This window comes from Poeciliopsis prolifica, unplaced genomic scaffold (genome assembly GCF_027474105.1).
Source record: "Poeciliopsis prolifica strain line A6 unplaced genomic scaffold, Auburn_PproV2 SCAFFOLD111, whole genome shotgun sequence".
In the NCBI taxonomy this organism is placed as follows: domain Eukaryota; kingdom Metazoa; phylum Chordata; class Actinopteri; order Cyprinodontiformes; family Poeciliidae; genus Poeciliopsis; species Poeciliopsis prolifica.
In genome coordinates this window covers 414,096-440,504 of record NW_026562486.1, presented here as the reverse complement: position 1 = coordinate 440,504, position 26,409 = coordinate 414,096, and the positions used below count along the sequence as shown (strand labels likewise).

Below are 26,409 nucleotides of genomic sequence, written 5' to 3'. Positions count from 1 at the left end.
ATTCTTAGTTGTATTTTATTCTAGCATTAGATGATCAAAACACTCTTATTTCTAAAGCTTTTCGTGGTCTCGTTGCTTCATGTTGCACTGGGCGCCATGTTGGCGCTTTGCACGTTACGTCATCCCAGCCCAGCCGCCATGTTTAGAACAACCAGCCGCTGTTAGCTCCTGTAAGCTATTAGCTCCTTGTCAAATAACAGTCAGTTGGTCGCTTTTTATCGCTTTCATTTCGATTATTTCTCTGTTTAATGGTCACCGGGTACTGCGCGGCTGGCGCCACAAACAGAGATGCAAACAAAACGTAACTTTACATTAAACCGAGGAAAGAAGATGGCGACGGATAGCAGCTGTTGGTTGTATTCGCGGATTTGCAGCAAAAGTCTTTCACAAGGTAAGATTAATTGACTTTCACCTTTAAGTAAGATCAGTGAGATGCTATGAAACATTTGATGGTGAAGGTGTTTAATTCTCAGTGACCACAGAGAGAATGTCCCACCCGTCACTGCTAGCTTAACTGGGAGCAGCTGCACTTTAAATGGCCTCCAGTAAAGGAGAATCGCGGCTCGTGGTTCATGTGGCGTGAATTTAGGCAATTTGATCAAATTAAACATTTCAGGGCAGTATTCTGTCGGAAGTCCATTAGTCTATTTTAGCGTTTCTCAATGGGGCTGTACCGCCCCCTGGGGGGCGTTCAGAGAACGGCAGGGGTCACTGGGATGCCTTTGTGGGCCGTTTGCTCGAAGGTCAACTTTACCGACTTTGGGCTCCCCAGGGTGTGGTCAACCAACAGGTATGCTTTCGTCATGCTGCCTCCACGTAATGAGTTTTTAATTGCCCGTATTTGAGAATACAATATGTTGAAATAATTTGGCATTTCAGCCTAATGTCCCAGCTGTACCTGAATGCAGCATAAGAAGTTGTTGGGAAAATTCCACCTCACTGACTTGCATTTCATAGGATCTGCAGAGTTCTGGTGGATTGGATTTGGACTTCAGCTGATTGTTCTCCACTTCCAGAGATGTTTACACTCAACATGCTGTTAAGGTGAGTAATTTAGTTAATTTCAGAGTGAATTACAAACCTTATTGTTTGTAATATATTTTTCTATTATTAATGGTGCAACTCCATTAAAATTTTTTCATAGCATTAATTGTGAAGTCTGTGATTAATTAATTGGAATTAATTTAATTGAAATCCATGTATCAACAAAATAAACAATTTCAACTCAAAAACCCATTTTACTGCTAAATTATTGAATAACCTGATTTGTGAGCTCAACAACAAATATATTTATTGATTTTTAAGTTATTATCCTGGTTCTTCAACCATCAGATTGGTTAAAACGTTTTTCTATCAAAGGGATGCTAACATTAGCATTCAGGTTGTCTGTGCTACTGCTACATTTTTCGCATTGAGATGCTATTTTAGGTTCTAATAGCTTTACTGAGAGGCTAACTACTTTTAGCACAACTTGAATACAACAATAGTCTTTGCGAGCATCACATATCATTTTAGCGGATGTTGCTTGTGTGTCAAGTTTATACGTGTACTGGAAACATATGAGTACAAAGGTTCCAGCTTGAGATTTTTGTCTTTTTTTTTTTCTAAAACAAATTAATGAGGTTAAACTTTTTTATGTGTTAAAATGTATGTAATAAATTAATCAAAATTAAACTATTAAAATTATTAAACTCCAAAACTAAGTTGTCTTATTACTTTATCCTCAGATTAAGTAATAAAACGGGAGTGTCCTCCAAGCCAATTGTACTGCCACTTTTAGAAGCATTCCTCCTCTAACACACATGGATCAAATAAATTGTCTCGTTAACAGAACTTTCCTGAACTTGACAGGATAATGAAGAGCTAATTGAGTCATTTAATTCACTTACTTAGAGGTTGTTGTTTTCTAAAGGAGCTTTTAATCTGAAAAACAAGCTTCATCCGGATGTATTCTCTAATTCAGTGAATAGAAAATACACAGAAATTAATTCAAACATCTTTAATATATTCATTTAAAAACACATTTTTTGATCTAAACCCTTTTTACCTTATGTTGTGCCGCATTTCCAGATTTATATCCAAACCACTCAGCGTGTGTGTGTGTGTGTGTGTGTGTGTGTGTGTGTGTGTGGCTCAGATAAGGCTTTTCATTTACATCCCTGTCTGGCTGTTAACTGATGTCTATTGAAGCCTCCAGGGGGTTTTCTTTCTTCCAGATGGTTTGATTCTTCTCCAGACTATAATTACATGGGTCAGAGGTCAAACTGTCGCCTTTAATCCGAAGCTAATTTCAGTCATAATGGATTTCAGATCCAGGAATCACAGCCGCCGTCCTGTATGAGGAAAAATCTGGCATGTTTTAGGTTCTGATTGGTTTAATTTTAAAAATGTCAAAGCTGATCATTTATTTAAACTTTTTTATTGAAGCTTTTTTTCCAAAACTAATTTATTTTTCCAGATATTCATCAAATTAACACATTTTCTGGTGATTCGGTGATGATTTTACCTTATGTGAAAAATGAAAACAATATTTAGATGTCAACACAAAGTAGATATTTATTCAATGCACTAAAACAAATTTATAGTTTGATTAAAATCACACAAAGTAAAACAAATAATCTGTAAAAGACATTGAAATCTTAATTATTGTGAGCATATTTTTCTTGAAAATATTACAAAAACTGTAAAATCATTCAGTAAAACTAATTTAAAATAAAATAAAAATGTGAGAAAACTAAAGACACACAGGAAGAAATAATTTTTTGTCCAAAAATATATTTAAAACATATTTAAAATATTTCAACAAAATGAGGAAAGGTAATAAATATTAATGCAAGCAGGAGAAACACATAAAGAAATCATTACAGAAGGAATTAAATATCATCAGATAAAAAAAAGTATAATTTTAAATATCAACAAAAAATGTTTTTGCATAAAAGACAAGAAAATAGTTATTTAAAAATACAGAATCTATTTTTATGTGAAACAATCAGCAGTTATGAATGGATCAGATCTACAAAAAACAGTGCATGAAAAAAAATATGCATAAAATAAAAACTAAAATAATGATTAATTAAAATTCTTCTGAAAGTAAATGCTAAATAATTGATGCTAAATCACAAATTTACATGCATGTAAATTGTATTTATTTCTATTTAGGTCATATTAAGTCATTTCTGATTTTACACTGATCTGTATATTATTATAATTTTTACACTACTTACATTTATATTTATATCTGCTAAAATGCAATTCTTTATGTGGGAATAGTTTGTCAACAAAATGCCAATTTTTCCTTAGCGATCAATAAAATAAAAATTCTACAGGAACAACAAAGTATAGGTTAGAAAAACTAAACCGGTTGGTAAAATACAGGAAATAAGAAATAAACCAATAATTCACATTAAACACTGAAAATCCTCATTTAAAGGAAAAAAGTATGAAAACTTTAAAAGTCCTGCGTAATATCTCCTTATCAGGCCTGAGCATCACCTGTAAAAGAATCAGTTCCATTAAATGCTTTTTCCAAACAACCAGAAAAATGAAACCAATAAAGTCGACCAGCTTCAGACTGAAGGCCAAACAAGCAGCAGAGTTTTGCTGCTCTGAAATAAACTGAATGGAGGATGAATGAGGGAGCGGTGGAGAAATGAGAGTTTGTCCTCTGTGTGTTTTCTGCAGCGCGAAGGCCTGCAGGCGTCCGCTCAAACCTCCAGAGAGCCGCTGTAATGGAGCGGCGCCTCGCCGCGACACGAAGCAGGCGGAGGTTAAAACATTCTGTTCAGATGTGGGACCAACATCAAACTGCTGCTTCCACACGGCGGTGCGGCCCGCGGCGCCGGAATCACTCATTCTGACAGGTCAGGAATAAATTAATGAACACAAACATAACGGTAAAACGAGAGACGAATAAATGCAATAAAATATTAAAACAACTAATTAATTTAAAAAGATAAACATATGAAATACACAGCATGAATTACCTCATATTCTCTTAGAATAAACAGTGAAAGAAAGAAAAATTTCACTGTCTGATTTATCAGTACAAGTAAAATAAAAGCATTAGGTTTTTGTTATCAGATTATTTAATAAACCATTAAAAAATTAATCAAAAATAAAATGTTATCAGTAATAAAGAGTACAAATAAAATGTTTGTTTTCTGTTAACAAAGCAACTCCCTATAAAAATGTTTGTATTTCTGATTAATGGTCCTGAAATCTGCCTTTCAGGCTGTTTATATAAAACAGGAAGAGAAAAATTTAAAAAATGTTTTCTATCACAAAAATAATGAAAAAAATTTAAATGTCTAAAAAATGTTAGATGGCTGCAGTAAAAATAAATTTTGGTGAACATTGCAATAAAAAAAAAATATTTTCATTAAATTCAGCAGAACTTAAATTAGTATTTAGTTTTTTTCTGTTTTAATTCATTGGATTATTTTACCAGAAGTCCAGGTTTGTAGTTTCTCCGCCCCGTTGATCCCGTCCCGATCAGGTGAAACCGTTTTCCTGTCCAAACGGATCCGGTCGGTCGCTGCGTCGTCGCTGCTGCTGCAGATCCAAGCGTCTTATTGTGAAAGGACAACGAACCCAAACTGCTGCAGCAGAATGTGAAACGCGGCCGCATTCAATCACAGACGTCAGCTCTGCCTCTGCGGTGGGAACCAAAACGTCTGGGTTCTGTTTCCTCTTTGTTGGGAGTTTTCAACCTGAACGCAACAACATCAATTAGCCAGAACCGACGCCTGCGGACTCTTTAAACTTCTTCTCTCCCAGAGAAGCCGGCAGGAAAATGTGTGTTTACAGTTTGCAGGTTGTGTGTGCAGGATTATGGTAATAACAGGCTGCCGGGCCGCGCCGGTGGGCGGGCGGACGGGCGGGACCGCGGACCCTTATCAGCGCGTTGCAGCGGTTCTTCACCTTGATTCTCTGCTTTATCACCAAAACCAGACGAAGACGCTTCTGGAAGCCCAGATGATCTGATGCTATCAGCGGCGGCTCTTATCTTCACCCAGGTTTGCAGGAGGCGACCCAGAAGCGGCGAGAGGCGGCGCTGACCTTCAGGCTGGAGAGCAGGACCGGGTTCTTCTGCCGGTTCTTCTGCAGGATGGGCTGAAGCTGTCCGGTTTCCAAGGAGACGGCAGGTGGAGGGGCAGCGAACCCACACGCTGCGCTCTCGCTCGCCGCTGGACGGAGCAGGTTCGTCTCTGCTCAACTTCTTCCAGATGTTTGGCTGCATCAGGAGCAAAGGGATCGCTTCAGTCCGGCGGAGCGGCGAGGGACGCTGCCGCTTTAAGAACACTTAATCAGGAGTCAATGATCACCAATTGAGCCGTTGAGCCGGCGCTTCCAGATTTCCAGCCTCAGCTGCGTCCGTCACGCTCCCACGCTCACGTCTCCCCCCCTGCTGGAGGAATTATCTGCCCCGTGTTCTGGGGCCGGGGGGTAAAACATGCTGTCCGCCGCAGTTCAGATCCTGGCGTTCGCCCTGGCGCTGCTGGGCGTCCTGGGCGCCACCGTGGCAACGCTGCTGCCCAACTGGAAGGTGAGCGTGAACGCGTGGAGCAGCATCATGACGCCCATCTCTCAGATGCAGGGTCTGTGGGCGGACTGCGTGTGGTACAGCTCCGGCGTCTTCAGCTGCACCATGAAGGACTCGGTGCTGTCGCTGCCGCCGTCGCTGCAGATGATGCGGGCCGGCATGGTTCTGTGCTGCATGGTGGCGGCGTTTGGACTCTGTCTCGCCTCGCTGGGACTCAAATGCACTCGGTGGGGGGGCAGCCAGCGGGCGAAGGGCCACACGGCGATGGCGGCGGGCGGCTGCTTCGTCCTGGCCAGCCTGCTCTGCCTGGTTCCGGCGGCGCTCTTCACCAACGAGGTCATCACCGCCTTCCTGACCACCGACCTGCCGGACAGCAGCAAGTACCAGCCCGGCGGCGCGCTCTGCGTCACCTTCATCGCCGCCGGGTTCCTGCTGGCCGGAGGAGTCATCTTCTGTCTGTCCTGTCCGGGAAGCGGGTCCGCCGGCCCGGACAGCGTCTCAAACTCCGACTCGATCCGACTGGAAAGGAGGCAGGAGCCGAAAGTGGAACCCAAACAGAAGAAGAAGAAAAGCGTGCGGCTGCAGACGGATGAGGTGAGGCAGGAGAAAACGGTTCTGGACCGGCAGAAATTCCCACAGAAAGACCTGAAGGACAACTACAGCCTGCAGGAGTATGTCTGACGCTCCGGCGGACGGGAAATGTGGCGTCCAGGCGCCTGAACTGGGGGAGGTGTGTGTGTGTGTGTGTGTGTGTGTGTGTGTGTGTGTGTGTGTGTGTGTGTGTGTGTGTGTGTGTGTGTGTGTGTGTGTGTGTGTGTGTGTGTGTGTGTGAGAAGGGGATAATTACTAAATGTTGTAAATGACAGATTGTAGATTCAGCTGAATGCCTCAGAAGCAGAGCAGGACTCTAAAAAACGAACCTCAGAGCCACAAACGTCTGAAAACCTTTAAAACCCGACCGCTGCAGCTTCACTGAAACCAAAAACCTGAAGACAAAAAAACGTTTCAGCTCAAACTGAAACCAAAAAGCCATTTTATTCCAGCCAATGTTCTGCCTTCAGATGGAACTAACGCTCCAACAGGGCTGCAACCAACATTTCTGGGGACGGGGCCCCAATGCAACATTACAGGCAACACTTTTTTATTTTTGTGCTGTTTTTTCTTGCAATGCATGAAAAAAAAAGTTTCATTCTAAATCCAAAAAAAATAAAGTAATTTGTTTCCTTTATGACCTGCAGAGTGAATAACAAAAAATGACTGAACAGGCTGCAGATGAAAACTGGAAAGTTAAGAAAGCAAACCTAAAGTTTTTTAAAATATTTTTTATTCTGCTGAGGAAAAAATGCAGACAGATCAAAAGAAAAGGATGTAAAGGTTCATCATGCATGATTCATCTCTGCACAAAAACTCCATCCAGTAGATCATGATAAATGAAGTAAAATATTGTTTCCCTATTGTCAAATTTGTCGAGGTTTCATTTCAATCATATTTACTTTTATTCTTGCAGATTCTGCAGAAACAGAGAAAAAAATCCAAGAAAATTAAGAAAATGTGCCAATACCAATCTGATTTTCCCACAATTATTTTTTTAGCAAAAAAAAAAAAAAAAAATTGAGGTTTTTAAAAATTTGTCCACATTTGTCACATTTTTGACAGCATACCAAGGATCATGCTAAGAAACTTAAAATTACAAGAGTAAAGTAATTGTTTTATAAGAATGAACTTGTGCGGGATAAACTTATGGTTTTATGTGAGAAAAGTTATAATATTATCAAAATATTACAAGAATAAACTTGTAGTCTAGCAAAAATAAACTCATAACATTATGAGAATAAAGCTGTAGTAAAGTCAAAACAAACCAGAATAAAGTTAGAATATCATTTTATCTTGACTTTGATACGACTTTATTCTCATAATTTTATGTTTTTTTATCTTCGTACTGTAACATCCTTCACAGGTTACCAGAGAGAAAATATCTCTGTTTCTCCAGATTTTGACCATCACTGAATAATTAATTTGTTACAGTTGATTATGTTAAAGTGCAGATGATTTGAAAACCCCACTAGGTGGCGATAAGGGCATCAAAATACATGCGGCTAAGCGGTGTTAGGCTAGCAACCTTTCCAGATTGTTTCTAGCTCATCTGTTCTTTGTTTTTCTTCTGTTTCTAAATTCTACAGCCGACACTTGAAGTTCATTGAAAACAATGTAAAGTCTAACTGGAACCATTTTATTTTTTCCACAAATAACTGTTTAGGAAAGTCTTTAGATTCTTGTTTTTTCTCACTTTGAGCAGAAACTGGGTGAGAAAGTCATTGTGAAAAACAGCCAGTAAGCAGTTAGATGCAGATTTTTCTTTATTAATTTGTGAAAAGGTAAATTTCACAAACCAACACCTGCCTTGGACAGTCGGTCTGTTTCTGGAGATTGGGGAGCAATCAATCTCTCTTCCAGGAGATTAGCTGGAAATTGCTTTGATGGCCTCTTTTCTTTTTTAATGACTGCTGAGAAAATCACAGCAACTGAATGTGTGTTGAATTTTTATTGAACGCTGCTGCTGCCTTCTTCACCATGTCTGCTTTGGATTTGCTCTGATCTCATCAATAATTTCTAGAAATCCTTCACTTTCTGCTTCAGCTGTACTCGCTTGTATGAGAAGCAATAAAATATGTTGAGCTTCTTAGATGCTGCATTGTTGTGAATTATTTTCCACATCCAGAACGTCAAACGACATCCACTTCATCTTTTCTTCTGGGTTAAATGGGGGAGGAGAGAGGTAATGATGCTCTTTGCTTCCCATTATCTCCTCACCTCGGTTGGTTGCACATCGCCCCTCCGCCTCCCAGCTGCAGCCAAACCAGGAGGACACAATGGACCTGGAGCCCCCACAGTGTCACACGCACTCAGTGGGCTCCGCGTCCTGCAGCCTGACTGAACCGTCAATCACTGCTGCCAAGACGAGGCTGCTGAGCTGATCGCCCACTCTGCCTCTCAGGAAACGCATCAGAGCTGCAGAACAGAAAACAGTCGTCAGCACTGCAGAAGCATTTCACGTTTCACCATCAGTAGATGTGGGAAAACTGGGCTGAAAAGCTGGAAAAAATCCAACTCTGCATCAACAGAATGGTTTCTGAGCCTCTGCAGCTGCTGCTGGATTCACATTTCTCCTCTTTTCTCGCTTTGATGGACGAACAACTTTAATGAGCCGAGGTTTAAAACATTTAATTAGCTCAGGAGGCGTTGATTCTCCCAACCCCCCAAAGCCAAATTAAAAGCTGAGCGCTTCCTCTAATATTTAATTAGCTGCAGGTTTGAGCTATGATCAACTGTCTCCACAGATCAGATATTTTATATTTTACTCCCTGAAGAGCCAAATTAACTCAAATAAATAATCTTTGATGTCTTAAATAAACTAGCAGCAGAAGCTCAATATTGAACTGAAAGTCGAGTTTCTTATCAGGTGCAAAATGTTGGGTTTGAAATGATATCAAAACACCTGACTCAGCATTTTCATGCACTCACACAGCCTCATTTGCTCAAATTGAAATAAATATCAATAATATTTGGTTCCACAGCAGGTGTAAATCTCTGCAGAACCCGTCTGGTACCAGAAGTTTGTACATTTCTGTTCTAGAGCAGAAAGTGTTTGCAAGGATTTAAACCTGTTCTTAGAAAACTCGATGTGTTTTCTGACTGTTTTGATAACAGGTCAGGTTTTTTCGTTGGATCGATCTGTGATTGATGACGAGCCGATCCGTCAGACGAACTGGTCGACTTCTTCCCCGGCTGTTCGCCAGAGTATGGTAGGCAGTCTGCAATGGAAATGAAAGACATTTAGTTTGGGACTGCAGATCTGCACACTTAGGAATTATCATAATTTGGAATCATCCAAATTAAGGAACATTACATCAGATTATCAGATGATTTAATGTAAAATAGATTTTGAAGTGAAACCTGATTTGTGTAATTATAACTGTGCAAAACAAAACAAGGTTGTTCCTGAGAAATTACTGCTATCAAAGGAATATTATTACATTAATATTATTTTAGTTCGTTACAATTTTAAAAAATACTTAAAAGCCAACATTTTTAAAATTTAAATTCTTCGTCCGAGTTTCATTCATTTCATGTCTTTTGTATGTTGCCAAACTTTCTGGCGCAAAACATTTAAGTTGCTTTAAATTGCATTTTGGTAAAAAGAAGAAAACAAAAACCTGAATTTATAAATTTGAAGTAAAGAAAAGTGTTGAACATTCATGAAAACCTTTCAATATGGCTGAACTAAAACAATTCTCAAAGTAGACGAATCAAACTTCCTCCACAGTGAAATTAGATTCACAACATCAGTTGATGGTGAAACATGAAAGTGTGACATATTAATATCATACTGTTTCACAGTGACAGGTTCTACTGAACTATTACATTTCATACATTAATCTGTTTCAAACTTTTCAAACAAAAGTTGATTAAATTACCTGTAGTTTCACTGCTAGTTGTTTCTGTTCTCGCTTGCTTTAACCTCTGACTCGTGACTGAAAACATTTCTAAGATGTTTAGAAATAGATTTTTGTACACATGAACTGAAACATCTGCTTTGAGTTGAAGTTATGGGATTTTCACCTTCCAGACCAAAAACAGCAAGCTTAACTCAATGCTCATGTTTCCAGTAAAGCAAAGATTTACAATATATGGAAAATTATTAAGTGCTTTGTGATTCTTTGAACATTTTTCTGCTTTGATCTCCATAAGCCTTGGCGGAAAACTTGAGAACCTTAATGCTTTGTCAAAGTTTTTGATGTTATTTTAATTTAGTTTTAAATTTTGATAATTGATTGACAGGGCTCATTTGGGAGGTAAAGCCAGTTGTATTATACTTTTTCATTTGCAGATGTCACTAAATCCCACACTGAGGCCAGTAAATAATGTTTTGTTTTTTCTGAGCAGAAACAAACAGTCGGACCTGCAGTTTGTGAACAATTACAGACTTCAGGCTGAAGATCAGCAGCTCAGGATTCTTCTTCATGGACTGACTGGAGCTGGAAAATCCAGCTTCATTAACTCTGTCAGCAGCATCCTGCAGGGGAGCGTGACTACCATCGCTCTTGTTAATAATCCAGCTGAAGACAGATTCACTAAACAGGTAAAAAGAAAGTGAGGTGTCATCATTTTTAATTAAAACCTGAATGTTTTACCTTGAAATCATGATGTTATGGTTTGCAGTACATAAGCTACAGTATTTCTATAGGAAATGAGAACAAATTTTTACCCTTTTTGTGTTAAAAAGCATGATGAGCCTGAGGACCGACAGCAGGAGAACCAGAAGAGCTCAGGAGAAAGATGTGAAAAAGGCAATGAAGCGAAACATCAGAGATGTTTACACGGTAACATTTCTGTTGCAGTTTTCAGAGTCAAAGAAATACAAACTGAAATCTTTCAGACTAATGGCTTATTTTTTAACCTCTTAGTTCAATCCTGAATGCAGTTTGTCCAAAAGTGCTGAACATTACAGTGGTTCTCCAGATTCCAATGACAGTTCACATCCTGGTTTGTGTCATCAATGCCAGCTGGGAACATCTGCTAAGAGAAGATGTGGAGACATGAATTTCCTCCATCCGAAATATGTTTGAACGTTTAAGTCTGTGTAAATTGCTCTAAGAATGGCTGCATATTAAGTGTTAATGCAAAACTTTTTCTTGAATGTAAAACAAAGCTTTAATTTCTTTAAATGCTTTGCAACTGTCTGCAACATGTTGTTACACTAAGATGACAGCCTTTGTAATATTAATGCACTGTCACGCCCCACTCATAGGCAATGACTAAAATGGGAGACAGACAAGCAGAACCATAGAAACAATAATTTATTCTGTCCAGAATACGCTTCGGGAGAACCACGGACTAATGCTATCTGTTCCGGTCTGGTCCGGAGGCCAATCAAGCAGCCAATGATTGAGTGGATGTCAGTATATAACAGCGTTTAATTAACAGCCCATCTATCTGCTTCCTGAAAAGAACAAATAGTGGACTGGAGACACCTACTGGACAGGAGGGATCATCACAGCACACAAAGCTAAAGATTCATTGTCAGATGTCATGGCATTATGAAATACCTGACGATTATGCCTCTGGTGTTGGATCATAAAATTGAGTTGTTTTTTGTTCTATGACTGCTTTGACAGTTTTGGAAGCTTTGGTTAAACCTAGAGAAGGTTTAAAGTGGAAAAATAATTGGATTCAAGTCAGGAGCTAAACAAATTTAAAAAAAAAAATTTTTAATTAGAATCCATAATTCTGCATTAGGTCCATAGCTTAGTCCACAGTTCCTAACAACTCAGGCAGGCTCCCCAAAAAATAAAATTTTAATCAAGGGTAGCTCACCATCAGAGATTTCACAGGGAAATGAAATTATCCAAAAAATGTCACCCTGATTTTCAAAATATAAATTGGTCCAAAGCTTGAATTCACATGGGCATCTGGTGTGGTTGGTATGATGCTGAGGTAACAGATTTAGCTGTAACACTGATTGTGTGCAGAAAGGTTTGAAAATTCAAAAGCCTTTCTAACAGGTCTCACAGTCTCAGAGGAAGTGAGAAAACAGGAAGTGATATGACTTGCTGAAATTTGCTGTCACCAAAGCAATTTGGCAACCAGGTGCAGCTGCTGAACCCTGAATTACAGATGGATGGATCAATCTTTCTTGCTCTCTCCACCAATTTTTCTCCAGCATGTTCAATCAGTTTTACTCTCTCTCTTTCTGTCTGTCTCTCCAGTGCCTTGATCCTTAAGACCTATTGCCCTTCAGATTTGAGGTGTTTTTCTTTTTTTAGCATACCTGAATTCAATTGATGGCTGATTGATGGACTTTTACGCCAGTCATCTGACTTTGTTTTGTTTAAGCAGGAAAATATTTAAACATGAGGGCTGTGTGCCTTAAGGATCAAGGTTGGGAAACACTAAGCTACATTTGGCTCCAGAAATATTTTGTTTTAAAATTACAAATATTCAGTCATTCAAGTGAGTTTGTCTTGAACTGCTGTACTTTATTGCATCTTATTGCATCTGCAACCTGCCCATTACTATGGTCTATTTTGCATTATATTATAAATCCAAATGTATATTTAAGTAGTATAAAAATCTGCATTTTCAGGTCTTTGAGAATTCACATTGTGTTGAAACCGATGAAGGAATGTTGATGCTTAAGTATCACATTTAATCTAAATCTGTAAATCTAAGAAAATATAGCTGTATGTAAGTAAGGATCACACTAAACTGAAGTTTTAAAGCATATTTATTGTGATTAAATATCAGTGTGGATATGCTGGGAAACATTTCATAGTAAAAGAGCTAAAGGTTTAATTTTAAAATAATTTGTCTACTGATATGAAATACAACAAAACATGATTCATGGAAGAATTCTAAGTAGCTCATTAAAAAGCTTATGTTTTATATAAAAGTGAGATTTAAATGCTGCAGACAGCTTCATACCCATTTGATTTTAATAGTTTTGTAAATATAGAAAGGCTGAAAAATGAACATAAATTTGACATTATGTGGGGGCAAGCAGTGAAAAGAAAACAAATATATTTCAAGAAGATCAAGCACGGTTGTGGTGGAAGTTGATGCAGTCATTTCCACAGTTGAGAATATGTCTCATTGCGCTGAGGATCAGTGAGTCGACGTCTGTGTTCATGTCAATTTCTTCATGGTAGTTCTTCACAGGGAAGATGCGGTTCATGGGAATACCAACAAGAGAGCTGAATTTCTGCATCTACAGGAGAAAAATAAAACATTTATTCTTTTATTTGTATCCTCTTTCTTAGCAGTTCCTTGTATCTATTCTCCCTGGGGTCCACACATTCAACATAAACATCTAAAAATGGATATGTGTAACCAATTTTCTGCGACAGACTGGCGACCTGTCCACGATACCCCGCCTCTCGCCCAGAACGCAGCTGGAGATAGGCACCAGCACCTCCCGACCCCGTTAGGGAGAAAGGTGACCGGAGGATGGATGGATGGATGATGGATGGATGGATGGATGGATGGATGGATGGATGGATGGATGGATGGATGGATGGATGGATGGATGGATGATGGATGGATGGATGGATGGATGGATGGATGGATGGATGGATGGATGGATGGATGGATGGATGGATGGATGGATGGATGGATGGATGGATGGATGGATGGATGGATGGATGGATGGATGGATGGATGGATGGATGGATGGATGGATGGATGGATGGATGGATGGATGGATGGATGGATGGATGGATGGATGGATGGATGGATGGATGGATGGATGGATGGATGGATGGATGGATGGATGGATGATGGATGGATGGATGGATGGGTAACCAATTTTAAAGAAAAAATAACTAGATAGAGATAGAAGTGCAAAATGGAGGCCATAGATCAAAACTAAAAGAATTGTACTATTATGAAAACATTCTACAAAAGGAAATTTTGTAGAATATTTTATAAATATTAAACACATATAAGGACTGCTCTTTGAGGCAGAAGCAGAAATTTGGAAACTACAGCACTGAGAAGAAGGGGCTAGGTCCATCCAGGTGTTTTGCTCAGCTGAGTCGTTGCCATGGAGATTAAAAGATTTCTCAAACATGGATAAAAAAATAAATCGACATTACAGGTGTGCTTTTCATGAGGAAATAACATAATATGATGTAAAGTTTTAAAAAAAACCTTTTACACAACACTGCCTCTATAAGACCACAACAAAAACTTTTATTAATTTCAGTCTGTGGTGTGAAATTATAAAACACTGTTGAATTAAAACTTTTTACAAACATTAAACCATTCGAAATTTTGTGTAAGGAAATGGTTTACACTAAAAATTAGAAACTGTCTTGATGTAATACATCCCACTTTATGTACATCTGTCCAACTGCTCATTAAGGTAATGTTGAATCAGTCAATCACATGGCAGTGACTCATGCATTTTTCATTACAATATATTAAGTTTTTCCACATTATTATAAATACCTATAAAGAAGGTAATTAAGCAAACCTTTTCCTTTATGCTTTTGAGCTTGTAGACCTTCTTTACATCCTTTTGCAGATCGGGATCGAGTTCATCAATTTTGGTGATTATAGCAATCTGAGGAATGTCTGCCCGAAAATAATAAACAGAAAAGAAAATTAGGCAACATTTGATATGAAATGTATGCCATCAGAAGGGCTGATATGTTTTCATTTAAATGAAAAAGGTCTGAAGAAATTTAATTTATGTTGTTTTAAATGCAACTAAAAATATACAAATATGGTGAAAGAAAATAGACCCCTTCAAGCACATAATTTAGTACCAGAACGTTTAAAGCAAAATATGTGAATTTAAAACTGATTTTCAAGAAAGAAAAAATTGTAACTAGAATATTTCACATTAACTGTCAAATAAAAGTTTGTCTTAACATTTCAAACAGCACAGAATAAAAGTGAGTAGTTAACTTTCAGGTTATCTCTTCTCAGGTTTTGAACCCAACCCTGTGTATCCCACCTTTATCGACTGAGCCTTCAACCTTTCATAACAATTTAACAGTTTACCTGGAATGGTTAGCCCTAAAAACAAAATGGAATATAGCCAATTTATTTATTTAATCTTTATTTTACCAGGAAAGTCGCATTTAGATGAAATGTCTCTTTGGCAAGATAATTATTCTGGCCAAGACGGCAGATTACAGAACATTGGCAGTAGAAACCAATAAAAGCTTCTTTTTTTATTAATTCAAATATTCCTCAGCTGAAACATTTATATTAGATAAAGAAAAATGTTTTGAAAATAATATTATAGGGTAAAACATTAATTTCAGAAGAATTATTAAAAAATAACATTTTGTAAAAGAGCTTTTATCTGGTACTCCAGTTATCACACTGATTTCTAATTCTTGATGGGGACAACAGAGATGGATTGATAGAGCCAACAGTCTATGCCAAACTCCATTGGAGGAATATTTTAATTCACTATGTGAATATGGGCTCTTTGCACGTTACGGTGCTGACATCACATCCACATGAGCAAAATATGGCTCATAGTTTATTTGGAAATGTGACCATTGCACTCTGGAACTGAAGGGGCACTATTTCCTATATTGTCTGCGATCTCAAATTTTTATTTTCTTTGGATATTTGTGATCTAGCTTAACCTTAAGGAAGGGTTGACTATTTTTTCATCGATCCATACATTGTCTGCCGCTTATCCGGAGTCGGGTCGCGCGGGTAACAGCTTAAGAAGCTTAAGACTATTTTTTTAAGAAGACGCAGAGATCTTAGGGTTAGACAACTACAAATTGTGTAGAAGACAATGTTGAGTGTTTTAACTTTTCATCTCCTCAGCTGGTTGGGTCACATGAGCTGCAGAATAACAAACTAAAAATACTTTGAATAGTGGGTAATACAACTGTCTCAACTGTTCGCTGAAAGAACATGGAAGATGGAAGGAATATTTTATCAGAGAGCATCCATCCTCTATTCATCAGTTTGACCCTCTGAGCTCATGAAGGTGTTTACTATTTCCCTCTGATGCCTAAGAACATTGATTATGAGTCATTTATTGACAGTGCAAGAATAATTTTTAATAAAACTAAACGATAACATTTACCTGTAGCTTGCTAAGTGTTTTACTTTATGTACAAATTGTTGATATTGTGATTCTATGAATGTTTTATTTATAGTTTTTAGAGTCAAAGAAAAATTTCCACCTCGGTAGACTAAATAGTTTCATCTTATTTTTTCCTATACTGTATATAAGACTCACCAACAAACAAATCTCTCACAATAACATATGGCACCACATAAGTAAAAATGTGAATTTTGTTGCATCTCTTTAACAATCCCATTTGTAACAACCAGGTTTGTGATTCTTCTGTGAACTTAATTCATTTGTTTATTGACTTTTGCTCAATTAAGTTTCTTATGTTTACATTATATTTGGTATTTTTATCATAGTTGATCTTGTTGCTTTTCATGTGTCATTTAATTTATTCCTCCTACAATTGATAGCTCTATATAGATATTAGTTATAAAATATAAATATCTTGTTTATGTCATTTAAATGGCTTTACATCCTTAAGAAAATGAAAAAAACATGGAGTTTTATAATTTATTTCTTACAATGCCAGTAATACTGGAATTGATAAAAAAAATAATAAAGACTTTGTGGTATTCTGATTTAGTAATGTAATTATATAGTTGAGTTACCATCGCCCTCTGTCTCAGAGGTTTCAGTGATCAGATCATCTCAAATGTTTAAATGTTCATCAGGTTTTATGTTTTGTGTTTGGAACATCAGAGACGTTTTGGTGTCTTTGGCTGTATCAGGCCCGAAAAGATGCGACTAAGGAGCAGTTTTAGAAGTCCACAGAAAGCTACACAATTTGTTTAAAACTGGGAGCTACGCTGAAGAAAATAAAAGAGAGAAGTGCAAATACATGCTGAGAGTGAAACGCCTTCCTAAAGATAAAGATATATCAGATTTCAAAAGAAAATAAAATGGGACACTGCAAATAATATAGGAAATAGCGCCCCCTTCACTTCCGGAGTGCAATGGTCCCATTTCCAAATAAGGTATGAGACTGACAGTGGTCTGTCCCGCCCCTTCCGTTTGCTGCAGCAAGGTGGACTTAGACAAAGTCATATTTCAGAAGCAAATAAAACAATATCATGAACATCGTTATCTTCCAAATATAACAGGATTTTAAGATTTCACAGATTTCCAAGCGTCCTGAATTAAGGTGAAAGTTGCTTGTAAATATTCGTCGCTTCCAGTTAAAGCTATGAATACGAAGGCCGCAAAGCAAAGTTTGCAGCCTTCATTTCACTCCAAATCAGCTTTTTCAGCCTAAAATTACAGGGGGGAGATGGATGGTAAATAAGGGAACCGTTCCTGTGTTATTTCCATGAAATCACTTCTGTATTCAGCCTGAAAAAGCTAGTGAGCAGACCAGAGACAGACAGCCGAGAAACTTATCCGCCTGCACTGCTTCTTCACAAGAAGCATGCAAAAGTAATAAAATGAAACCTTTAAGAAAACGGCCATATTTTTCTAAAAGCAACAACTTTGAACCTGAACAATCAGTTGAACTCAACCTCTGACACCAGAGCTGCCCTATGGGGCTTGGTCTTCCTAGTTCTATGAACCGTAATGTCCCCTTTACTTGGTCTCTGACACTAATGATAATAAACACACGTAATATACTTGAAAATAAATACAAAATAAGGTCGAAACATTGTCCGTTAGAATGTTTAGATACTTAAGTAGCACATTATTACAAGAAAAATGTAATAGAATGTTGCCTGTTTGCTTTCTGCCAACCCATCATTGCTTCCATCTTTTTTCTTGCTTCACACTGACTGAACACTCACCAACATACAGTAATCACCTCATCTTGACACAGGACTCTGAAAAAGCCTTTTTCATGTGCGTTAATAAGGTCTGAGACATTTGACTAGATAAGAACATCACTATTGGGGGCAATCTATTCAAGGTCTACAAACAGACAAAGAAGAGACAAATCTGAGAGGCTTAATTAGCAGAATGACATTACTTGAAATAATAATAATGACATAATAACTTTTTAATTTTCCCAGTTGATACATTTGGATAATCTTGTGCAACAATCTGTGAAGTATGACTGTCAGCTAAATCTAATGTCACTTGACAGTGTTTTGTACATTATTGAGTGTTTGCATTTTCTCATCCATATTTATGTTCAACGTAAGTTTTTCTTGTAAGTCTTAACAGCGTAAAATTGCAAATACACAAGAAATAATATTTCTGGACTTACGCAGGCTGCTGGCATCCTCTCTGATGCGCCTTATCTGATCCACAACTTCATCACTTGTCATCTCTATTTTATCTGCAGGAATTACGCAGATAAAGCGTGAAACTTTGTCATTGGCATTTGGAGTTTCCTGATAGAATTTGTCGCCCTGACACAACTGTTTGTCTGGGTCGAACTGAAAAAAAAAAAAAAGGATATAAAATGTTGCAATAAAAGCACAAAATATATTTTAAATAACATGCATGTGTATGTATGCATGCAGTCAGAAAATTCAGTAACATTTGCTGGCTGCATGCAGTTGTTAACACTTTTTTTTTTTCAGAAACAAGGACTGGTCATTTTGGAGAAGGTTACTGAAACTTTGTTATTTTAGTCCTAGTTACCAGAACAATACATTGGACTGCACAGCCAAAAATTTTAATTTGTTGCCTTTACAAAGACACCAACCATTTGCATGTACTTCAAGTGGTTCAAGATGTACAAAGAGTTTATTGTCGTTCATGTTGTTTAAAAATGTACAAATTAAAAGAAATTTTGTTGCAAGGCTTAAATAATAATAAATGAGCAAATAAATAAAGGTATTAATATAAATATTTATAATAAAAGATTAAATTAGTGGCAGTTTAGTAATCTTATGGCATGAGGGACGAAGCTGTTGTGGAATCTGGTGGTTCTGCATTTGAAGCTGCTGAACCTTTTCCCAGAGGTCGTGTATGAGACATTTCCACATCTGGCACTTTGCCCAGATGGAGCTCAAAAGTTTTCTGTGAATAAGTTTTTTTGAATCAATATCTGTGAATTTGTCTATGAATGAATTTTTGCTACACTTAAACAAATCTAATCATTGCCTTGTTTTCACTGATACGCATGTGAAAGGGTTGCTTTGATGTGGTAATGTGATGACTTTAATTTGGCTCTAAATACTGAACTGGTTCACTTCCCCTGCCCTAGATATTTTGATTTTCTCCAAATGGAAACTCTCACAACATGCATCTTTTTGATGCATGTTGGATTAATTGGTTTCTAACTGGCCTTATATTATGAGTGGGTGTACATATTTGTGGTGAATTAAAATTTTCACCACAAATTGTCCCTTTGTTGCCTTATGACAGACTAGTGACCTCTTCAGTGGACCGGGGCTCTTGCTGGAATGACTGCTGAAGATAGCAACAGTTCTCCTTGCAGCACTCCAAGGATAGATAAATGTTGACAATGGATGGCGGAAACAGTAGTTTACCGTGTAACCTTCCTTCACATGTCCCCTTAAAACCAGTTTGACATCTTCCTCCAAGGCTTCTTCTCCTTCGCTCAGACCCATGATGTCAGAGAAAACAAACGGGTAGAATGACCCGTCTGCTTTTCTCTCTTTATAAGTTGAGTACTGTAAAATGCAAATGGAGAAAAGCATATTTATGAAATAATGTTTTTGAAGCACAACTGAAAGATTGTGCTTCAAGGTGATCCTTTAGGCAAGATGAAATCACTGTGAATCTATCATCTCTCAGAAGCATTTGAGAATGCTCCATGAATTTCTAATGAGTTGAGTGTCTGTTATACCTGGTCTAACTAGCAAAGTGAGTCACAAATGTTCTAGTTTTAACTTGTAGTTCTTCCCATCGTGGTACAAGACATGTAATTTTAAATTGCTGCTACTCAGGACTAGGAAATAATTGTATTTAATAAAGTCTGATTTGACCTGCAACAAATTAGTAATCAATTAAAGAAGTGAAATTGAAAACTTTAATGTATATCATTTGTACATCATTTATCTAAATTTATTCAAGCAAGGGAAAAGACAAAAAACTCTAAAATTAAAAGGAACAGTTGTCCTTTTGATTGGCCCTCTAGTCAAAAGTTAATTTTCAGAACCACTTTCTGATTAGGCTTTTAGAAGTCACAAAATAATTATACAAATAAAAGTCTAAAACTAATAATAGAATAAGACTTTAATGCCTTTCACACATTAGCTGTCCAGGAGTTTATCTTTCAAAAAAAAACCTGTCATAGTCATCATTGAGTGAGTTTGAATTGTTTGCACACTATTCACAAAATGAACAAAGAATTTTGAAAGAATTTCTTTTTTAAATTAGTGAATTATTTTTTTTTTTACATCATTAGTAAAACTTCCGCCGGTTGCGTAGTTATTTGCCAAAGCCTGAGAGTAAATTCGGCCCATTAGGACACTCTGGACTGAGTTGATGAAACTGGACTTTCCAGCGCCCTGTGGTCCATGCAGAAGAATCCGGAGGGTCCGATTCTTGACTTGAGGTCTGTAGTTTTTAACAAATCTGAGATCAGCCTGGTTGTTCCTGGTCAGAAAAGCAAATATACCATTAAAGAACAAACCATATATTTTTGACTGGAATATGTATTTTAAAAATTGTCGAAAGGTCTTGGAAGAGGACATCTTATTTATGTCCGCAAAGTACTGAAAATCAGTCTCTGTTGATTTTTTGTCGTCCTGACAGAATTGACATTTCTGTCAGAGTTCCAAACTAAATATTTAATTCACATGCTAAACATTTAGTTTACATATTATATATGTAAACAAAATTTTAAGGTCAAGCTAAATATATAGATTTCCAACTAAATCTTTGGTTCAAAGTTAAATGTCATTTTGCTAACTAAATATTTAAATTGCTAACTAAATATTTTGGGTGGCTAGTCAAATATAATATTTAGCTTATAGCTAAAACTTTAGCTAATGTGCAAATTACTTTGCTGAAACGTAGAAGTAGAATATCAAAATAAAAGCTGGGCACATTTTATGTTTTCAGCTAACACGTTTGAAATGTCAGGAGGAAAGAACGATTACTTAGCAATGATTCAGACCTGCCATCAGCAAAGTTTATATTGCAGCTGCAAAACCTGGCTTTTATTTTGATATTATACTTCTGCTTTTTGGCAAGCTCAGACTGAAACATTTAATTAGGAACTATATATTTAATTTGTAAAGTAAATATTTAACTCCTAACTAAATATTTAATTAGTACAGTTAATACACGTCTCAAGTTCAATGCTGGGTTTGTCCACTGAACGCACACAAACTGAGCAACAGTGGTGGATTTTATATTCTCCATAAATGAGTTCATTGAGGTGCCAGTACAAGCAAAGCTGATCTTCAAGAACACCTTCCAAATCATCCAGTTTGAGTGAAAGGTAGCGGTGCAATTTACACTGAAGTTGGAGGTGCATGACCAATGCGTTGAGACATGGACGAACTGGCAAGCACACCTTGACATGAAGCTTAATGATTCAACTACAAACCTAGCTTTAAGAGAGAGCTGGAAGTAGAGAAGCAACCATGGAGAATAGAGTTTGAAATAGCTCATTACCTGATCTGGTATTACTTAGACTAATAAAATTCAAAAGGCAATAGTAGACCCAAAAAGATGCAATGAAAAAAGATTTAGAAGTACAGAAAGCTACAGAATTTGTTTAAATCTGTGAGCTGTGCAGAAGTAAATAAAAGAGAGACATTCCAATACATGTTGAGAGTGAAAATCCTTCCTAAAGGTGAAGATATATCACAGATTTCAAAAGGAATAAAAACGGGTGACCGCATTGGTAATGCGGTCACCCGCTTGCCCCCTTCACTTCCGGAGTGCAATGGTCGCAATTCCAAATAAAGTCTGAGACTGACAGTGGTCTGACCCCAACCCTTCCTGTTTGCTGCAGCGAGGTGGACTTGGTTCACTACAAGCAGCCAGAGTTGGTTCAACCGCTGTGGATCAGAACCAGATATCCCGATAAGAAATGGTACTGCGACTCTCACCGCGACACACCTCCTGCCTGCTCACTGTCCACTCTGTTTCATCCTTAATCAGGAGTAGCCTTAATGCATGTGCCAGGAACACATGCATTAAGGCTAGGAATGGAATAACCATAATTTAGCAGACCTGAAATCATCTCTTTTCATCTCATTTTGTGTCTTTTTATTTGGTGTATATAAATATCTGGCTTTAACTACAGATAAATTTGTATTAAATTTTCCTTAATCCCCTTCCTTAAATTTTTATGATTCTTTTTAAACAGCAGAAAATGTGTAGAAAAGCACACATTGAAAGTAGAAATTTCCCATTTGTACTTGGGTAAAGGTGACATACATCATCTTTGTGATGTTGAAAAGGTGACTTGTCAAAATGCACTTACCCCCATGTTATTTTCCTCCATTCTTCACAATATTCTGACAAAAACAAATGTTAAAAAACTATATTTTATAATAAAAGCATTTATAATAATGCTATAACAACAATAACATAAGATATCAAAATAATTTCCTTATGTAGTGTAGATCATTTTCTTATAGAGTAATTAAACTTGAATTTAATTGTTCAAGTTTAATGTTTGGACATTGCTATAATTTCGCAGTAAAATTGTTCCAGTTTCACACCGCAGTTTCAGAAACTCAAATTTTATTTTTGTAGTTTTGATCTTTGAATTTGAACACTGCTTGTTAATTTATCAAATCAGTGAAATGTAATAATTTGAAATGTATAAATAATGGGTTAGTGTGACCCAGGTGGCCAACCTTTTTGATATTTATCGCTCTATTTTGCAGTTTAATTAATTAATTGCTGTAAAGTGCATAATTGTTGCTTCATATCTTTGCACAGTAACTGTGGTAGGTGAAACTGGGGAACAGTACTGGCTTAACAGCACAGTTAAACCAGTACTTTTATGTAAACAGAAAACACGTTGGTTAAGCAGTGCTTTCTGTTTACCCAACTGCTTGGCTTTATTTGATATAATATTTCATATCCCAGAAATTTGTGTTCCTGTACAATTCTCCCTAGGGAACATCGGGAATTTTTTTTCTTTTGCGTCCCCTCACAATACTGTATGCAGCATATTTGAATACTGTAAGCCTGGTGACCGCTGTACTTTCTGCTTTAATATGAGGTTATGTGAGGTTTTTCCATGAATGTTAATATCGCTTTGTGAAATATCTGAAGTTTTATATCTTTTCCTTTAAGATAAAAAGCCACCAAAAAAATAAAAATACATTCTAATTTGGATTATTTCTGAGTTATTATCGTGGGGTAAATAGTCATCTGACAGTTTCGATTGCGTCTCTGTTGTATTTGTAGTCTTAATAGTTCAAGGTTCTGCTTTCAGTGCCCTTCCATCTTAAACATGCAGTAAATAAATCGATTTTCAATCAGTGTTTTGCACTAAAGTGTTAATAATAATAACACGTTTTCACTGAGGCTCTATAAGAGCCGTATGAATGAAATAAGTAATTAATCGATAGACAGCAGCACACGGCTGTGACACGGGTGGTGGTGTGTGTGTCGACGTGGGCGTGACGTCATCAAGTATGAATGGAAGATCGCTATCCTACTGGCTTTGTGTGTGTGAGGAAGCGGTGAGCGGGGAGGTCAGTCTTTGCAAAGTTTGGAGCCTGGTAATCAAAATGGAATAAATCTATAATTGTGACAGAACAAAGAAATGGTTTGGGTATTGATTGATACACGGACAGATGAGATTCCCCGAGTTATCAGTGCGACTATTTAACACCATTAGTTTGCCGTGTTTTATTATAATAAAACATGTTTATTATTATGTTTATTATTAAGTCTTTGGTGCAGAAACTGATTGAAAATCAATTTATTCACTGCATGTTTATGTTGAGACGGAGCTGAACATGAAAACAGCCCTTTAAACCATTCAGACTACGAACACAACAGATACAATCAAAACTGTCAGATGACTGATTACCCCGCAAAAGATATTTCTGAAGGAGATATGAACATTCATGAAAAAACCTCGCATAACCTTATATTAAAGCAAAACGTACAGCGGCCACCGGAAGAAAGGCTTACAGTAGGCTATTCAATTATGCCGCATAACTGATCAGTACGTACGTCAACGTAAAAGTTTTGCGAGGGAACGCAAAAGAAAATAAATCCCCATGTCCCCTAGGAGCTCCGTATTCCTGAACTCTTTCGGTGCTTGCTCCATGCATTTATACTTTTGTTTCTGTACTTACTCTATAATTACAAATAACATTATTTTTAGTTTTAATCAAGTTGTTTCAGTTCAGTTAAAAAAAAGAAATAAAGAAAAATTATTCACAAAGACATTGCATTCATTATGCTGTTACCACATAACTACAAAACTGATGCCCCACTGCATTGAAGTGCTTTGCCAAAATAACAAAAATGTTAAATGTGCATTGTTTCTGAAACCTAAAACATGGTCAAGTCTGGATATTGCAGTCTAAGCCAGTGAGATTAAGCTCAATAATGGAAGCAGGGTGGAAAGAAATCTGACCACTGCAGGTTCTGCCATATTAGGCATCCCAAGATGCCATTTTAGGGTTTTAAGCATGTTAAAATGGCAGCCTTAAAAAAGAAGATTAAACTCACTAAAAAGTGGATACAGTGGGAAATCAGCTTCACCTTGGTTCTCACATGCTTGGAGTATAATTGCTGAAGTTGGGCAAAGACACATCTACACATGAAGAACTTTGGGTCCTGAGGACCAAGGTTGAGTATCACTATCCATATGATTCTTCTGGATCAGAGTATGCTGTACAGCTTTACAACATCTTTGGTGATGACATACAATTTTATGCTTCTATGTTGTCTACTACAATCACTGAGTCAGAGGTTTGTAAAACTCCATCAGTGGATGGGTTGAAATTTATTCCGTCTCAGTTCAGAAAAACATGTTATTGTTTAATGTCACAAAAATGTTTACAAATAAAAACTGAAATAAACTCCTAGAACTGCTTGTTATAATGCCGTTGTTATTACACAACATATTGCTGCATAGACACCATCCCTTCCCACTCTATCTGCAACCATAGTTTATCAAAAATATTCAAATCATAAGCAAACTTACTTTGTGGAAAAAAATAATTCCAGATACTTGAAAGGAACATATCTGAAATACAAAAATATCTCGAGTTAAATGAAATTGAATGTTGACAACATATATTGAACATTTTAATCTAACATTTTTAATAAATTCAATAGTAATGATAATGGTGTAGCACTAAACATCAATACTAATTTGTCTACATTTTTAGAGTCTGTATAACTGAAAAGTGGCAGTTTCAAACCCAGTGATAGTGTCACAAATTTGATATTCAGAATTCATTTTTATCAAGCAAACTAAGTTCTAAAATAAAAAAAAAAGCAGCTTACTTTTACAGTGCAGACTCTTCTAACTTCAGGTAGAGACAAACACAGCTTCTTTTCAGTGAACAACTGAAACACTCCTACAACAATAAATATATTCTTGGTCCAACTTACTTTCACTTTTCCTAATATGAGCCCCACCCCAGTGAGTCATGGCAGATGGCAAGTCAAGTTTATTTACATAGCACATTTCACCATTAAGGTTGAAAACGTAACACAGTAAAAAGAAATCTGTTGAGAACCGTAAACAAGCAAGAAACCTATTTAGTCAAATACCATCATCAATTTGTCAAAAAATAATGATCAAATATTAGAATTAAGACTAGAATTAATCAGTGTTCCAGGTATGGTTCAAAAGCAACTCCAAACAGCTGTGTTTTTAGTCTAGATTTAAAGGAACTCAGGATTTCAGCGGCTTTGCAGTTTTCTAGAAGTTTGTTCCACATTTGTGGTGCTTAGAAGCTGAAAGCTGCTTCTCCATTGGTTCTGGGGATGCAGATCAGAACCAAACCTGAGAGGTTCTGGATGGTTGATACAACAGCAGATGTTTAATGTGATGCTAATCCGTTCAGTGATTTATAAACTACCAGCAGTATTTTATTGTTTATTCTTTGAACTACAGGGAGCCAGTGTAGGGACTTTAAAACTGATGTTTTGTGCTCTATCTTCCTGGTTTTAGTGAGAACTCCAGCAACAGCGTTCTGGATCAGCTGCAGTTGAAGGATTAATTTTTTTAGGCAGACCTGTGAAGATACTGTTGCAGTAATCAATGCAACAAAAGATAAATGCACTGAGATCCTCTAGATCTGGCTGAGCCATTAGTCCTTTAATCCTGGAGATGTTCTTCAGGCGATAGAAGGCTGACTTTGGGACTGTCTTTACATGGCTCTGAAGGTTCAGGTCAGAGCCCATCAGTACA

At 37.1% G+C, this 26,409-nt stretch overlaps 2 protein-coding genes and 1 long non-coding RNA gene across 3 annotated transcripts; 2 read left to right on the top strand and 1 right to left on the bottom strand.

Annotated features, from left to right (window-relative positions):
- Positions 1–141: 141 nt before the first annotated feature.
- LOC129354478 (uncharacterized) lies at positions 142–10,904 on the top strand. The gene is made up of 6 exons (XR_008605153.1): positions 142–391; positions 958–1,044; positions 3,682–3,860; positions 9,251–9,345; positions 10,487–10,682; positions 10,827–10,904. It is a non-coding gene; the product is annotated as an uncharacterized LOC129354478 (long non-coding RNA).
- Positions 5,152–8,212, top strand: LOC129354477 (claudin-20-like). Its single transcript, XM_055023929.1, has one exon. It carries the CDS (start codon positions 5,453–5,455, stop codon positions 6,221–6,223), a length of 771 nt encoding a protein of 256 aa, XP_054879904.1. The 5' UTR covers positions 5,152–5,452; the 3' UTR covers positions 6,224–8,212.
- A 1,964-nt stretch (positions 10,905–12,868) lies between the features above and the next one.
- On the bottom strand, positions 12,869–25,566 carry LOC129354491 (interferon-induced protein 44-like). The gene is made up of 8 exons (XM_055023949.1): positions 25,497–25,566; positions 25,192–25,233; positions 22,495–22,528; positions 20,453–20,651; positions 19,580–19,723; positions 18,346–18,517; positions 14,574–14,674; positions 12,869–13,307 (listed from the first exon to the last, which is right to left on the bottom strand). The coding sequence occupies exons 2-8, from the start codon at positions 25,229–25,231 to the stop codon at positions 13,134–13,136; spliced, it is 864 nt and encodes a 287-aa protein (XP_054879924.1). The 5' UTR covers positions 25,232–25,233; positions 25,497–25,566; the 3' UTR covers positions 12,869–13,133.
- Positions 25,567–26,409: the final 843 nt, after the last annotated feature.

Coding starts and splice junctions, on each gene's coding strand:
- LOC129354477 (XM_055023929.1), top strand. CDS start 5,453: ATGCTGTCCGCCGCAGTTCAGATCCTGGCGTTCGCCCTGGCGCTGCTG.
- LOC129354491 (XM_055023949.1), bottom strand. CDS start 25,231: ATGTTCCTTTCAAGTATCTGGAATTATTTTTTTCCACAAA. Junction 18,518..19,579: donor ATGTGAAGGAAGGTTACACG/GTAAACTACTGT, acceptor TTTTTTTTTCAG/TTCGACCCAGACAAACAGTT. Junction 14,675..18,345: donor AGAGGATGCCAGCAGCCTGC/GTAAGTCCAGAA, acceptor ATTTTCGGGCAG/ACATTCCTCAGATTGCTATA.